At 43.3% G+C, this 15816-nt stretch overlaps 1 protein-coding gene across 2 annotated transcripts in view; it reads right to left on the bottom strand.

The window, feature by feature from the left end:
• Window positions 1-15816, bottom strand: part of SNX25 (sorting nexin 25) — a 91299-nt gene that overhangs the window by 47856 nt on the left and 27627 nt on the right. For both annotated transcript variants that reach the window (XM_010835770.1, XM_010835771.1), the window contains 2 exons: window positions 11448-11620; window positions 9541-9727 (listed from right to left, as the gene is read on the bottom strand). In XM_010835770.1, the coding sequence (XP_010834072.1) occupies window positions 9541-9727; window positions 11448-11620 (360 nt within the window). The remainder of the gene's footprint in view (window positions 1-9540; window positions 9728-11447; window positions 11621-15816) is intronic.

Here is a 15816-nt window from a genome sequence, read left to right as displayed (position 1 = left end):
TATCTTTATAACCCTTTTTCTATGCAAACATGGTTTTCTTTCTGTTTTATAAGATTGAATTTTTGCTATAAATACTGGCTTCAAGCCTCTTTTTAAATTTTATTTATTATTTATTTATTTATTGGGCTGCACAGGTCTTATTTGCAGCATGTGGGATCAACTTCCCTGAGTTGGGATCAAACTCAGGTCCCCTGCATCGGGAGCTGGGAGTCTAAGCTATTGGACCACCAGGGAAGTTCTCTGTAATTTATAAATCTATGGTTCAGTTCAGACGCTCAGTCATGTTTGACTCTTTGCGACCCCATGGACTGCAGCACGCCAGGCTTCCCTGTCCATCACCAACTCCTGGAGCTTACTCAAACTCATGTCCATTGAGTAGTGATGCCATCCAACCATCTCATCCTCTGTCACTGCCTTCTCCTCCCGCCTTCAATTTTTCCCAGCATCAAGATCTTTTCCAATCAATCTTTTCTTTGCATCGGGTAGCCAAAGTATTGGAGTTTCAGCTTTAGCATCAGTCCTTCCAATGAATATTCAGGACTGATTTCCTTTAGGACTGACTGGTTTGATCTCTTTGCAGTACAATAGTTACTGTCTCCCAATAGTATTAAATATTCTGTTTCCACACTATTATTACATGGCAATCCACTGTACAGGCGAGCCAAAACTTTTTTAACCGACCTTTATTGTTAGATGTTTTTAATTATCTCAAGCACTTCTCTATTTTAAATAAAATTACAAGAAACATTCTTGGAGAAATCTTTCCTTATATTCCTGATTATTTTCTTAAGATAAATTCTTAATGAATAATGAATCTATTGGAAAGAATCCATATTTTGTGCCCTGTTGTTCAGATTATAAAAGCTGTAACAGAAAGGACATAATCTTTTCAGGAGGTATATTTAATGGTCTTAAGCAGGAAGTACCCAGGAGCCTGGTAGGCTATAGTCCATGGGGTCGCAAAGGGTTGGACATGACTGAGCAATTTCACTTTCTTTTCTTTTCACCCAGAGCTATAGCACAAACAAGGGAAATTTTCAGTTAAGATTCAGGAGTAAGAGGCACTTTTTTTCCCCACTTTTCCAGTGTGCAGAAGGCGGCTGATTCCACAGAGAGTCTAAGGCACGTTTCCCAGCCTTTCCCATTCACAGCACACACAGCGAGTGACAGCATCTGATCAGGACACGGGGTGACCACCATCCCAGCCACCTCGTGCGCCGAGGACACCTTCATCCCTCCACACCCACACACTGTACTTTAGTCACACTAGCTAGAAAGTTCTGCACCAGAGCAGCCTGAGGAATCCAGAGTATATGTAAACACACACACACACACAATTCATGTCATATATACAGAAATAATCTGGAAACGTACATGTCAAGTAGTCATAGTTTTATCTGTCTGCAATAAGTAATTTCTATTTTCTTAATCTTGTTTGTATCTTTTAATCTCCCTAAAATAACGACTGTATATTCATTTGCTAGTTCCCAGAGTCTACAGAAATTGCATGTTACAGAAGCAGCCAAAGCTCTGTCATGCTGGCCAGCTGGGGCCTTCGAGTTAACCTCAAGAATGCCAAAGTTTTCCTCTGCTGCCAGTATCTTGTTTCTACTTGTGTTCCTTGTATTTTTATGACATTAATATTGTTATAAAGTATTTACAGATGTATTTATAGCACCACTGCTATATGTTCCATTCCCAATTCTTATATAAAGCACTTTCATTGAGAATACCACATATCACTTCCAGTTGCCTAGTTGTATCTTCTATACCAAAAATGTCCTAATGACTTTTCATACGTTTTGAACCAAGTTTTTCTGCAATAAGATATACTGTGTCACGTCATCGCCTCCATTAATCGTGTTCAAGTCAGGACCTGACAGTGTTCCTCCTCCTCCTGACAACTGTTATTTTTTCAGCTCTTACCGGGAGCCTAGCATGCCCTGCCTTATGTGCCTTATCTCATTTAATTATCACGACACCCCTATGCAATAGGAACTATTTTCTCTGTTTCACAGTTAAGACTGAGGCTCAGCGTGGAAGCGACTTGCCTCCGGCCATGCACTGGGCAAGCAGTAAAGCCACAGTGCAAACCAGGTCAGTGAAGTCCAGGCCTGTCGGACCCTCGAGCCAGTGTTGGCGGCCAGGGTCTGCCTCAATGCTTCATGAGACGCTGACCTCTCATGTTGTTAACCCTCATCTGCCTTTAGAAGAACAGCATTTCTGTCAAGTGCAGGACATAGAAAGATAGGACACGCGTGGCCACGACTTACTCGGTGCAGGGCTGGAGTCAGCCCACCAGTCCTGGGCTGGCTCTGGAGAGCTGGCTGCTGTGTTTCAGAAATTAAGCCCACCATTATTAAAATTAAATTACACAAAGTCATGTATGGATGTGACAGCTGGACTATAAAGAAGGCTGAGCACTGAAGAATTGATGCTTTTGAACTGCGGTGCTGGAGAAGACTCTTGACAAGTCCTTTGGACTGCAAGGAGATCCAACCAGTCCATTCTAAAGGAGATCAGTCGTGAATATTCATTGGAAGGACTGATGCTGAAGCTGAAGCTCTAATACTTTGGCCACCTAATGCGAAGAGCTGACTCATTTGAAAAAACCCTGATGCTGGGAAAGACTGAAGGTGGGAGAAGAAGGGGACACAGAGGATAAGATGGCTGGATGGCATCACCGACTCGATGGACATGAGTTTGGGTAAACTCCGGGTGTTGATGATGGACAGGGAAGCCTGGCATGCTGCAGTCCATGGGGTCGCAGAGTCAGACACGACTGAGCGACTGCACTGACTGAGCTGACCATTTTTTTTAGGATTAAAAGTACTCAAAACTCACTGGTTCCTAATGATTTCATTGATTTCTTATCTCTGCGGGAAGTTCTTTACCCACTGGGTCAGTGTACTGGAAATGCTGCATGAACACGTACTCTGTGGGTCTCCTCCCAGCTCCGCATGTGCTGACATCACGCTGGTGGCTTTCCACCGGCGTGCTAGCAGTGTGGACACCAGAGGAACCACCAGATGCTGCAAGTCAGGGGTAAGAAAAACCCTACCCCCACAGAAACCAGCTGCTCACAAAGACCAGCAAACCACCTCCACCAGCCTTCACCACTCTTCACTACTCATAAATCACAAGTTCTTTTGTTCCCCCAATCATCTGTAAAAAAAATTTTTGCTTTCATTTTTTGTGCCACACTGCGTGGCGTGTGGGATCCTAGCTCCTCCGACCAGGGGTTGAACCCCCTGCAGTGGAAGGGTGGAGTCTTAACCACTGGACGGCAGGGAAGGTCTGTGAGCACCACGATATTTGTCTCTGTTTTGTTTTTTTAAAGAGACAGGCAGTACCCACAGATCTCAGCCTACTCTCAAACCCTTCATGTTTAAAGTCCAAGAAGCTCCACCCCTGGCCTCTCTCCATCTGTCTCTCAGTCCTCTCCTCCCGAGACGAAGAGGCTTTTCACGTGATCACAGAGGAGGAGGAACTGGGCAAGTGCAGTGCTGCCCTCCCGTGCCCTTTCCTCTCAGGGGCATGTGTTCCTGCCTCCTGGGCGGCGGCAAGTGGACCACGCCCGCCAGGGATGAACAGGCACAAGGAGAGGGATTCCAGTCCGGCAGTGCTGGGCAGGAAAGAACGTCTAATTCGGAAACTCAGTTTTGGCCAGTGTGCTGCCCACATATGTAAACCACGTTCTCCATGATCCATCAGTAATAAAAGTGATGCTGAGGTCTTCATTTGCCCTATGCCTTTACCCTAAGATGGACCAGATTTCAGGATGGACAGGACCATTGCTATTGCTGTTGTTGTTGTTCATTCGCTCAATCATGTCTGACTCTTTGCAACGCCATGGACTGCAGCACACCAGGCTTCCCTGTCCTTTACTATCTCCCTGAGTTTGCTCAAACTCATGTCCATCGAGTCAGCTGTATCATCCAACCGTCTCATCCTCTGTCGTCCCCTTCTCCTCCCACCTTCAATCTTTCCCAGCATCAGGGTCTTTTCCAATGAGTCAGCTCTTCACATCAGATGGCCAAAGTGTTGGAGCTTCAGCTTCAACAACTGTCCTTCCAATGAGCATTCAGGGTTGATTTCCTTTAGGATTGACTGGTTTGACTTCCATGCTGTCCAAGGGACTCTCAAGAGTCTTCTACAGCACCATAGTTTGAAAGCATCAATTCTTCGGCGCTTAGCCTTCTTTATGGTCCAACTCTCACATCCATACATGATTACTGGAAAAACCAAAGCGTTCACTGGATGGACCTGATCATGAGAGCTCCTCAAACCCTAAGATGAAATGCTGCATCCTCGCAGGCCTTGAGGAGCTGCCCAGTCTTCACAATGATATTAAGTCTATCTGCAGGCGTGGTCTAGTGATTACAAACAATAACAATACTAGTACCAGCTAACGATTAGAAATTGGCAGGTCCTGGGCCAAGTGCTTTACATAAACTGACTTGGGGTTCTGTCATTCGTAAAGCAGGGAACACTTACCAGCACCTAACCCAGCGCCAGAGCTGCTCCGAACACAAGCATATAATAGATTCTTTACTTTCAGCAATAGCATCAACTTCACACCAAAATCCCCCTTCTCATATCACATTTTAATTGCTGCCAACACTTAATCATCTTGCCTCCTAAATAAAAATAACTTGTGCCCTCGGATATGTTTAACTCCCACCTCAGTGCCCTCTGCTATTTCTCAGACACTAGAAGGAATTATATTCTCAAGTCAGTGTACTTTTATTTTTCATAAAACTGAAAGATCTTCTAGACACTTTTCATAGGCAGTCTCACATTTTAATGTGTGTTTAAAAACTAAATTTATATTCATTTATTCTTTTCATAAAGATGTGCCAGGCCTCTGTTTTACAATTTGCATTTCCATCTCCCTGTCCGCCCACACGAGCCTTCCTTAGCGGTTTACACATGCTCACTGATTTCTGATACGCTGCAATGGGTTGTCTTAAGTATGCTCAACTTCTTTTTTTCTTGTTCCTCTATAACATGACCCTATTTACTGCTCAAGATTCACATTTTCAGAATCCTGTTCAAAACACTAGACATTCAAATAATTTGAGTTCTTCTACACAGCAGCATGAGATTTTAAGAATTTTATTAATATCTTATCTTCATGTGCAGATGTGCCTAAACTGATTCCGAGTTGAAAAATCCAATGCATTATGATAGTCAAAGAAAAAATAGAAACCATTTTAGTAACCCATGCTAATGTTAGTCACGACGTCTTCAGTTAATCCAGTTAGGCCCACTGCCTCTTGCTTTAGTAAAACTGAAAACACCACACCAATCTCAGTATGTGCTAGATAAAAGGTTTCCTTCTCTTCTCTAAGCTAAATAATCTTTAATTTTAACCGTTCATTTATTATTAGAATTTCCTCTCTATTTTTAGGTTCTCCACACTGCTCTCTAAATGAGGGTCAGAAATAAACAAATACAGAACTGAAAAATCTAATAAAGATCAGGCTGGTGGTAAACAAGATTATGGCAGTGACAGGCTGCTCTGATTGACTGTATTACTCCTCGTTTCTCTGGCGGTCTATCATTGTCTTAATAAGAGATAATGGCGCTTCTGATGGTTATCGCGTGGGTTATACCCACACCAGGGTCAGTGCCTGCCAAGCCCCACCAACAGTAGAATCATCTCCACGCCAGCAGGCAATCCCACAAGACTGGGGCCGTGTCTCACTGCTGTTCTCTGCCCGCCTGGCTGGCAGGTCACCCAGCTCTACAAATGGGGTGTGAAGTCAGACAGACCCGAGTTCAAATCCCAGCTCTGTTACTGATTAGCTTTGATCCAGGGCAAGTCGCTTTGCTCTCCTCAACCAAGCCATGAGCAACACGAACCTATTGTACACGGTGGTTATAAGGATCAGATGATTATCATAAAGAATCTTGCATTGCGCTGGATATACATTAGATTGTCAACAAATGGTAGCTTAAAACAAAAAGAGCTTTCCTTTCTTGAGCAATTGCTCGGCATCTCCTTAACCCTGGCGAATGTCCAGGCCAGGAAAGCACCTTCCCACTGCCTGTGTGGGAAGCAGTGCCGCTCTGCCTTACTCTAACCCACTGCACTTAGAACTGGGGCAAACACGCCTACCTGCCTATTCCGTGCCCATTCTTTAGTCTTCCCTAGTAATAGAACCCTCCATTTACAACTAAGCTTAAGGGTACCCAGAAAAAGACTACTTGTTTTTGTCTCAGTTGTTCTGACCAACCCAACATAAACAAAAGTGTCATGTAGCAGCTTCTAGAAATATAAAAGACAAGACAATTTAAATTTAAAATTCAAATTTAAAAGACAAGACAATTTAAAACTTAAAAGACACGCAGTGCATGCGTGACCTATGCCACCATCTTTCCTGGCCTCCCTCCCACTTCCTGGGATGGGGATATGACGGCTGGCATCCTAGAGAACATCCTGACCATGAGGCCTCTGGAATACAGGAGGGCAGAGCAGTGAGCTAGGAGGAGCCTGGGTCCTTCTCAAGGACCTGGGTGCTCCAGACTTCTGTGTAAGGAAGAAAACACCCTCTGTTCTGTGACAAGTCGTCATTATTCTGTGGGTTTTCTAATTTTCAGCTGAATCTAAACCTAATATAAGACTGGGCTCCCATGTGGCACTAGTGGTAAAGAGCCTGCCTGCCAATGCAGGAGGCAGAGATGCAGGTTCAATCCCTGGGTCAGGACAATCCCCTGGAGAGGGCATGGCAGCCTACTCCGGTATTCTTGTCTGGAGAATTCCATTGTCAGAGGAGCCTGGCAGGCTACAATCCATAGAGTTGCAAAGAATCGGGCACGACTGAGGAGACTAAGCAAGCATGTACAACATAAGTACAGTATCTCCAAACTGTTCTTGCAGTTACACCAGTGGCTCTTAAGCAGGAACATTTTTGTCCCCAGAGGACACACGGCAATGTCCAGAGACGTTCTGGGCTGTCACAGCTCTGGGGGTGCTGCTGGCATTCGGCGGGTGGAGGCCAGGGGTGCTGCTTATGTTCTACACTAAGTTGAACAACCCCCACAACAAAGGATCATCCAGCTCCACGTGTCAGTTTTGCCAAGGCTGAGAAACCTCAGGTTAATCACGCACGTCTCTGGGGAAGGTCAGGGGTAAGATGCCCTTTGCTCGTGACAGTAACCCTGGCAGAAGACTGAGGGGCCCGGATCAGTTAGTATCCCCCCATCAGAGTTACCATGCACCTCATACAGTATAAGTCGTTTTCAAAGAATCAGAATAGAATGAATTACATGACAAGACATCTGGCAAAAACTTCAGACTGGCAGCAGGTGAGAGGATATTACATTTAAAAGAGATACCACATTCTTGGGGTCTTAATCACACGTTATGATCCCCTGGGAAGTTGATGCCCGAGTTCCACTTCAGACCAGTTATAACAAAGTTCCTAGGGGTGAAGCCTAGGCATCTGTACTTTCCATGGAGGAGCAAATAATTTTCATTAGAGTAACTTTTCACAAATAACCTTAAGAATTTCAGAAGGCAGACAGCCCTGGATATGCCAGATTCCTGGACCACAACCTGCCTACTTGTTTACAAAAGGTTCCATCGGGGCCTTTCACTTCTCCTTTGCTTAATGTTCACTTCGACACCTGTTTTATCTTCAAAATAAAGGAACATGCGGTCTTTTCTCTAGGGCTGTGACTGCCGCATTTCACGAGTGGGTGCATCTTAGCTCTGAATGAGACTCTCTGCCTTTCCTTGATGGTGGCCATCACCCCACCAGCCACTCTACCACTGGAATCTAATCAGCTGCCCTTTAACATCCTGCATCAACACGACATTCAGATTACTGGTTCCTGTTTTGTTAGCAGAGCTGTTTACTGCTCCTACTAGAAGACCCAGAAAATTCAAAATATTAACCCAGTCTAGCTCCCATATCCTCAGTTTGACATCTTGGAGGCTGGAGAAGAAGAACAAGGAAGTAGCCTCAAAGAGACAGTGGGATCTCAAGCTGTAATTTTTAAAAGTCTGGTTGATTCTAATATACAGCCAAGGGTGTGCCTGCTGGATGCACTTCTAGCTCTATAATCCTACCATGAAAACATCTCATGCCTACTCAGAAAAAAAGAAAACAAAGTTTTTTTTGTAGTTCTACTGCAGAACTGCAAATAGCACATTCAAGGATTTTTTGCTGTTGTTTGTTTATTTTTAATGCATTCTAGTCTAGCAGAGCTGAGTGACTACTTCCTTTAGAAAATACTCATCTTTCTTCCAGGCTTCCCAAGTTATACAGTGGTAAAGAATCCCCCCGCCAAGCAGGAGATGAGGGTTTGATCCCTGGGTCGGGAAGACCCAAGAGAAAGAAATGGCAACTCATTCCAGTATTCTTGTCTGGGAAATCCCATGGACAGAAGAGCCTGGAGGGCTACAGTCCAAGGGGTCACAAAGAGTCAGACACGACTGAGCGACTAAGCACGCACATGTGCATCTTTTTTCAAATATGTATAAAACAAAGATGGCTTTACTTAGTCGAAATAAGATGCAATTCCTGCTTTAGGCAGCCTATCCCAAAATTTTACTGGGGGCAGTTTGAAGACAGGGACCTAAAATGCTAATAAAAGTCAGAGAGCAGAGTCCTCTAACTGTACAGGAAAAACAACGGGACAGTTGAGATTATGACTGAAGAAAGCAGCTCCATTTGTGCTGATGAGCCTCATCAATGTGGGTTTCAGACAGAAGTCTGATAAAAAGCAATTCCGTCTGTCAATACGAGTGGGCAGAGTTGACCCTTGAATAAGAGGGCAATATTTTTTTTTTTATCGGATGAACAATAAGTAGCTAAGTAACAAGATACTTTATGCCGCATCACCGCCTCTTTGAGCAGAAAGATCAATCCCTGCCATCGTAGAGTTGTTCCTGGAGCCTCTCCAGTACAAGAAGCAGAGGGTAAGAACTGGTCCTCAGGTCTGTGCCTCAGATACAGTGAACAGGGACAACCACCCCGAGGATGAAACACACCAGTGCCGCCTCAAGGAGAGCTGCCCGAGATGCCACGATACAGCAAAGCCCACGGAACTCTCCCGGTCACAGGTCAGGGAAGGAGACTGGACCCTCCTATGAAAGAGACTCCTGGGGTGCTATTTCCAATGTGTTTTCTCAAGACAATCAGTCAAGAACCCCTTTATTCCCCAAACTGGGCCTCTGTGTTTTCTAAGAAAAAAGAAAATCAACGCAAATGTTCTACGCTGTAATTTTAAACACACATCAGTTCCTTCCACTGCTTTCCCCAAGGACGAATCTGAGCAGCTACGCAGGTTCTAACAACTGATCGACTTTCTGTTATAACCTAATCATTTGAAAAACATGTACTTTGAACAAATGAACTCCACTACTAAGGGAGAAGCTCGATAAATTTTGTTGTTACTGATTAGGGAGATTTATGGACTTCCTTTATTTCTGCTTCCCTGACAACCACTTTTTTTTTTTTTTTTAACCTAACCAGGCAGAGAAGGATAATTAGTAGCATTGTCATGCTATAATTAAAGACCAAATACCTGAGCTGCTTCAGGAACTCAACATCAGAGTTGCTGTTAATGAGCTTGATGAACTCTTCATAGGAAGGCGCGTACGTGTAGGCTCTCTTGTGATGTTCGTTCATGTGCTCCCTGCGCTCCAGCTGGGCGAGCAGCATCTGGTTAATGTAATCCGGGTTACTGAGCAGCTCCACCACCGGTTTCAAGACTGTAGGACAGAGAAGAGAGCAACACTGACAAGGCCTTCTCCTTCAGAGGAGTTGTGTTCATGCTTCTATAATTGAAACTGCACGTGGCAAACACTGTGAAACCACCCAAGTGGGCCGCATAAGTGTGCACACACGTGCACACACGCAACACGCACATACACACGGACCCATCCCTCTGGGTCTGCTACCAGCTAAGGCTACAACCAAGTGGTCATTTTAACTAATGAGTTACATGGGAAAGAATGATGAAAGAAAGCCATTTAGAACCCAAGTGGTTAACAAAGCTATCAAAATTAAATACATTCATTCTTTTTTTCCTTTTATTTCCATTATAAGGCTCAACATGCTTCGTCTGCCAAAAGGTTGAAAGTTAACATTCTCCCAACTGGTGAAACAGACCTCAGGGAGGAAGTTGTGAGAAAGCCAATGATACCATGAAAGAGTCATCCTACAAACTTCAGGTTAAAAAGGTCGCCTTCTCTCTATGGTTGGTGGTATCAGCTAATAGGCAGAGCTGGCTAATCCTGAGATAATAAATGAGACATTAAATCAATGCATATAAACACAACATTCTTTGAGATTCTGCGGTAGGAAAAGTTTCTCTTTAGATGATATTTTCTTCCATTTTTCTTATCCTAGCTAAGCATTTCCTTGGATACACTTTTTTTCTAATAACCACATTATATTGTGGTACAGCTCCTTTTTTATGTATTCTGAGTCACATATGTTGGTGGTGGTGCTGTGCTTAGTCGTGTCTGACTCTTTGCAACCCCATGGACTGTAGCACGCCAGGCTCTTCTGTCCATGGAATTCTCCGGGCAAGAACACTGGAGTGGGATGCCATTTCCGACTCCAGGGGATCTTCCTGACTTAGAGACTGAACCTCCATCTCTTGCACTTCCTGCATTGGCAGGTAGGTTCTTACCAATGCTCCACCTGTGAAGACCTAAGTCACATATAGTATTACCAATGAATAGTGCAGCAAAGGTATTTTAAATGAATGCATACTAGACCTTGAGTACAATATTCTTTTGTTTACGCATATAATGGATGCTACATTGTGAAGGGGATAAGGACTGGTTGCTGCTGCTGCTGCTAAGTCGCTTCAGTCGTGTCCAACTCTGTGCGACCCCATAGACAGCAGCCCGCCAGGCTCCCCCGTCCCTGGGATTCTCAAGGCAAGAACACTGGAGTGGGTTGCCATTTCCTTCTCCAATGCATGAAAGTGAAGTTGCTCAGTTGTGTCCAACTCTTAGCGACCCCATGGACTGCAGCCTACCAGGCTCCTTTGTCCATGGGATTTTCCAGGCGAAAGTACTGGAGTGGGGTGCCATTGCCTTCTCCGAAGGACTGGTTTTAAATGTCACTTGAAGAAGACGTCACTTGGCCCTATGTGATAAATTTTTTTTTATATAACATATTGCCAAATACATAGTCCGTTTTTTTTAATAATAGATAAGGACTGGTTATCTATCATTTAAAAAAATGGACTATGTATTTGGCAATATGTTATATAAAAAAACTTATCACATAGGGCCAAGTGACGTCTTCTTCAAGTGACATTTAAAACTTGATCTTTTGAAAATACTTTAATTCCCATACATCCCACAGTATACAAGCCGGTACAGGTATTATATAAAGTGTTCTCACACTCGTATGGAGCACATTAGTTTGCAGTAAGTATCGCATTAGTAATATCAATTAGTTATGAAAGTCTACCTTTTGTTGTCAGAATTTCTGCGAGCATTATGCGTAAGCTGAGAGACTGGACATTCTTCGAAGGAAGGAGACAGAGCACCAGAACCCGAGAACACGTCTGCAGAAATCTTACTTCATCATTTGAGTTCCTCAAGCAAGAATGCAACACAAAAGGCCTTGGCTGCTCTTCATGTCTGAAAAAATAAATGAACAGAGGGAAAAGGAAGGAAAGAAATTTCTAGAAACAATTTGGTCATGTACCATTAGGTTAAAAAAAAACTTCAAATGGGCAACACACTCAGTTTTAACAACTATGTTCACTCTTAGACTATCAATAGTCAATAATTTTCTCAACCACAGATTAATCTGGAAAAATGGGCTTTTGGGATTTCTAACCTTAAGTAGCATGAACGGTTATACAGAACTCCCAAATCGTAGCAACAACTACCCAGAAAGGGGTGAGTGTCTCTTTAATTAGATTTTAAAATCTTCTAGCTCTCTTTTTAAATGTCATCTAGAGTTTCCTTTAAAAAAAAAAAAAAATCTAACAAAGCATAAACCAGGGTCACCAGGTCCTGACAGCATCCTTCTGCCAGAGTCCTTACCGCAATTCCTAGTACTTACCTCTCGGTTCTCGTGCCTTGAGTAAGCAAAAGGACGTTAACCTTCCATACATTTCATATGTGCAGTATTACTTAATCTTCCCACCTACATCAAGAAGTGTATATTATCATCGCCATTTTACAGATGAGAATATTAAGGATCTGAATGATCGAGTGAACAGTCCAAAGTCACAGAGGTAATTAATGGTAGAAGTAATTCAAGTTCTGCTCTGACTCGCACATCCCCAACTCTTTAACACAAGCCAGAATTAGAGATTAAGATGAAAAGGAAAAAAAAAAATTCAGAGATAAAGAGAAAAATATGTGAAGAAAAGCATTATTTTGTCCCTTAAACAGCATGCCTGGGCTTTGTGAGTAAAAAGAATACACAGACTGTAAAAAGGAGGCTATGAAATTAAAAATGCTATTGATTTAACAGCATAAAAACAATCATTTTTAAATTTCCCTGAAACATGCTAGAACAAGACAGATGGGGCAAAGGAAGAGGAAACAGGCAAGAATTAAGTGTGATCTGGATTGACTTAGAGCAGCCAACAGCATGTTGGCTGGGAAATAAACACAGGCTGACCGGAAAGCTGCCACCACACAATTGCCCAACAGTCAACCAGAGGATGTGTTGCTTTTATTAATGCAATTTATTATTCTCTTGCCTGACTGTGGCCAATTCAACTGGGTGCCTCCTGGCCGCCACTGTCATTTTGCAGTCAATGGAAATCTGCACCCCAATGGCGATTTCCAGGGCGAAGGCACAGTTTATCTGGGGCAGGTGAGTGCAGAGATAACCACAGAACCTAGATGCATTTCTGCCCAGTCTCATTGTGTGATGTGTAGAAGGTGATGCACAATCAGATATTAGATCCCCAGCATTCACCTCCAAGGCACCACCATCTATATGCAAAACACCAGTGACCTACTGGCACTTTTCCAAATATTCATAATCTCAGAGAACAGTGATCGAGTTCCTTCCTTTAATAAGAATCATCAACTAGAGCTTCTAGGCACAGCCCAGACACCAATAAATCTATCCTTGGCACAAGAAAACTGGAGGTCCAAACAGAAGGCACTTCTAAAATGCAATCAAGTCTCTGTTTCTATTATTCTGATGCTTACTCATAATATCTTTATATAATCCACAAAGGCAGTCATTTCGCAAGCTGGTAAATGTCTCAATGAAAAATATATTCTCATGTTGAAATCAGATAATCATAAGAACACTCCATTTCTCTAACCACTTGCTCTTCTCCCAAACCTAAATTCATCAGTCTTCTAACTGGAATAAAACAATGATCTAAAAATACTGTCCTTTATTGAGCCATAATTTAAATACCTTAAAATGAGCTTCCACTGATAATAGTATCCACCAGACAGAACTAGGGAGCGCTTTATGGAGCGGATGCCATAGCCGATTAAGTGCTGCACGGGGCTCAGAACACTCAGAAGGAGAGGTTGAAGCTTCTGAGACTCCAGCGAGGTGACCCTTATAACTTCCTCATCGGTTCACATACCCCCTCCTTACTGGAAGTTACTTTCTCTAAAAACAATGGTTTTCAAAGGGTGGTCTGCAGGCTCCCGTGTGTCCCCCAGACACTGTCAGGGGGTCTGTGAGGTCCAAACCCTATTCACAGCAACGTAACGATTCTACGTGTCTCGCCTGCTCTCACAAGTTGTAGTGGAGCTTCCCAGAGGCAACAGGCTGTGTGGTGACCTTGTCACTCTTGACGGTGAGTGGAAAGCATACTGTGCATTCTTACACTTAAAAAAAAAGTCTTAGTTTAATATCTGATATGATAAATATTGACAGATACGATGAGTGCTGAGCTGGTAAATGTTTAACAACTGGCTCTGCAAAGGGGAGAAAAGCTCCCATTTGGAGCATTTGCCCCATTTCACGGGGTCAGTACTCCCGCCGTGGCCAATTACAAAGTGACAAGGTAGTGCTCACTGACCTCAGGGTTGCTCCTGCGCCAGCACAAGCCGGCCCTGGGACCCCACGGCCGTAACCCACACAGACTAAAGCTCTTTCAGGTCCTCGACAACCTTCAAGAGCACAGGGCTATTCTCATACCAGGAAAACTGAAAACCACTGCTCCACAGTAAATTTTTCAAACTGTGGATTGGGACTCACAAAGAAGAAGATAAAATTTAATCTCAGATGCCATTTTTTAAATGGTAAAGAACCAAAAAAAAAAAAGAAAATCAAAGTTATCATAAGTAATGAGCATTATTTGATGAAACTGGATCATAATATAAAAAGTATTCCCAACTCTCACAATATTGTTAACCCGCTATATTGTAATACAAAATAAAAAGTTTAACAAAATTTTTTAATGTATCCCCTGTTTTATTTTTAAAATCTGCAAAAAACATGGACATGTACACACTGTTCTATTTAAAATGGATAACCAACAAGGACTTACTGTATAGCACAGGGAATTCTGCTCAATGTTATGTGGCAGTCTGGATGGGAGGGGAGTTTGGGGGAGAACAGATACATGTATATGCATGGCTGAGTCCCTTTGGTGCCCATCTGAAACTATCACAATACTGTCAATCGGCTATACTCCAATGCAAAATAATTAGTTAAAAAAAAAAAAGTTTGCAAAAAACACTGGGGGCAGTGAGTGGAAAAGAATAGGCATATGGTGTCCTGTGGATTCTGGCCTCGTGAACCTAAGCTGGGTGAGCGTGGGGAGAGAGATGACTCCTGGACAGCTGCTGTCTCACGACCCCGCTTAACAGCCAGGAGCCCCCACAACCTCACAGGCAGGGCAGCAAGTACTCGCAGACCAATCCACAAGACAGGGCTTCTTAAGGAAGGAGGATCCTCCACCTGCCCGAGGAGGATGCCTCTGCTTCCTCATCCCCTTACATATTTTGCAAATACTTTCTCTTCTCCCCTAAAATAGAGGCAGCGCTGTATCAGTGAGAAGAGGCCCCAGAAACTGCTGGGACCCTGCTCCTACTCCAACTGAGACTGTATCCAGTAGGCAGAAGCCTACTCACTGCAGTGAGACTGCTCTTTATGGCCAGGTTAGAGGTGCTACGAGTCGTCACGCTCTCACTCAACAAGAGTGAGACAGACGTTTAGGATCCTATCAGCAAACCTAAGGGAATAACGATTTGTTATGAGCACCGAGGTCTTGTTGAAGTCTTCTTCCAAAGGCAGAGTCACCTCTCAGGCACAAACTTTTCCTGGCTAATAGTACAAAAGGCTGACAAGCCTGAGTACTGGCAATTTTCACATGAAAACACCTTCTCTAATCATGGCCTGCATGCTCCAATACGGAGTTCCTTTTAAAAATCAAGTTTTGGGATACTATGATGCAACAGAGCTCTTAACACAGGACTCACAAAAAGAAACATGAACTTTATTTAAACTTTCTCGAAAACTGAAAACTCACTGACACTCTTCAGAGTGTATAACAACTATATTTAAATGTTCTGTTTCTAGGCACCTTTAACGCTACTAAATAAATTCATGATAGTGCTGGCTCTGTAAAATTAATCTCACTGCTTCAGCTATTTACAAAATCAAACAGGTCTATACAGTGGTTTTCTGGTAAAAAAAATTTTTTTATTTGCTCTATCAGAACATTATAATGATTCCCCACAATGTCAACATTTCCAGCCAAGGACCAAAAAGAGGATGAATATGCTAGAGTTCTGTCTAGACTCTGACCCCTTTTCTCAACAAGGAAAATACTTTAACGTGAGTAAAGGGAGGAGAGGCTGTTCCCACTGTAACAGCTACCTGACACTCGCCGCCC

Source organism: Bison bison, unplaced genomic scaffold (assembly GCF_000754665.1).
Source record: "Bison bison bison isolate TAMUID 2011002044 unplaced genomic scaffold, Bison_UMD1.0 scf7180017864050, whole genome shotgun sequence".
NCBI lineage: Eukaryota > Metazoa > Chordata > Mammalia > Artiodactyla > Bovidae > Bison > Bison bison.
The sequence above is the reverse complement of the archived record's forward strand: the minus strand, read 5'-3'. Positions and strand labels throughout refer to the sequence as shown.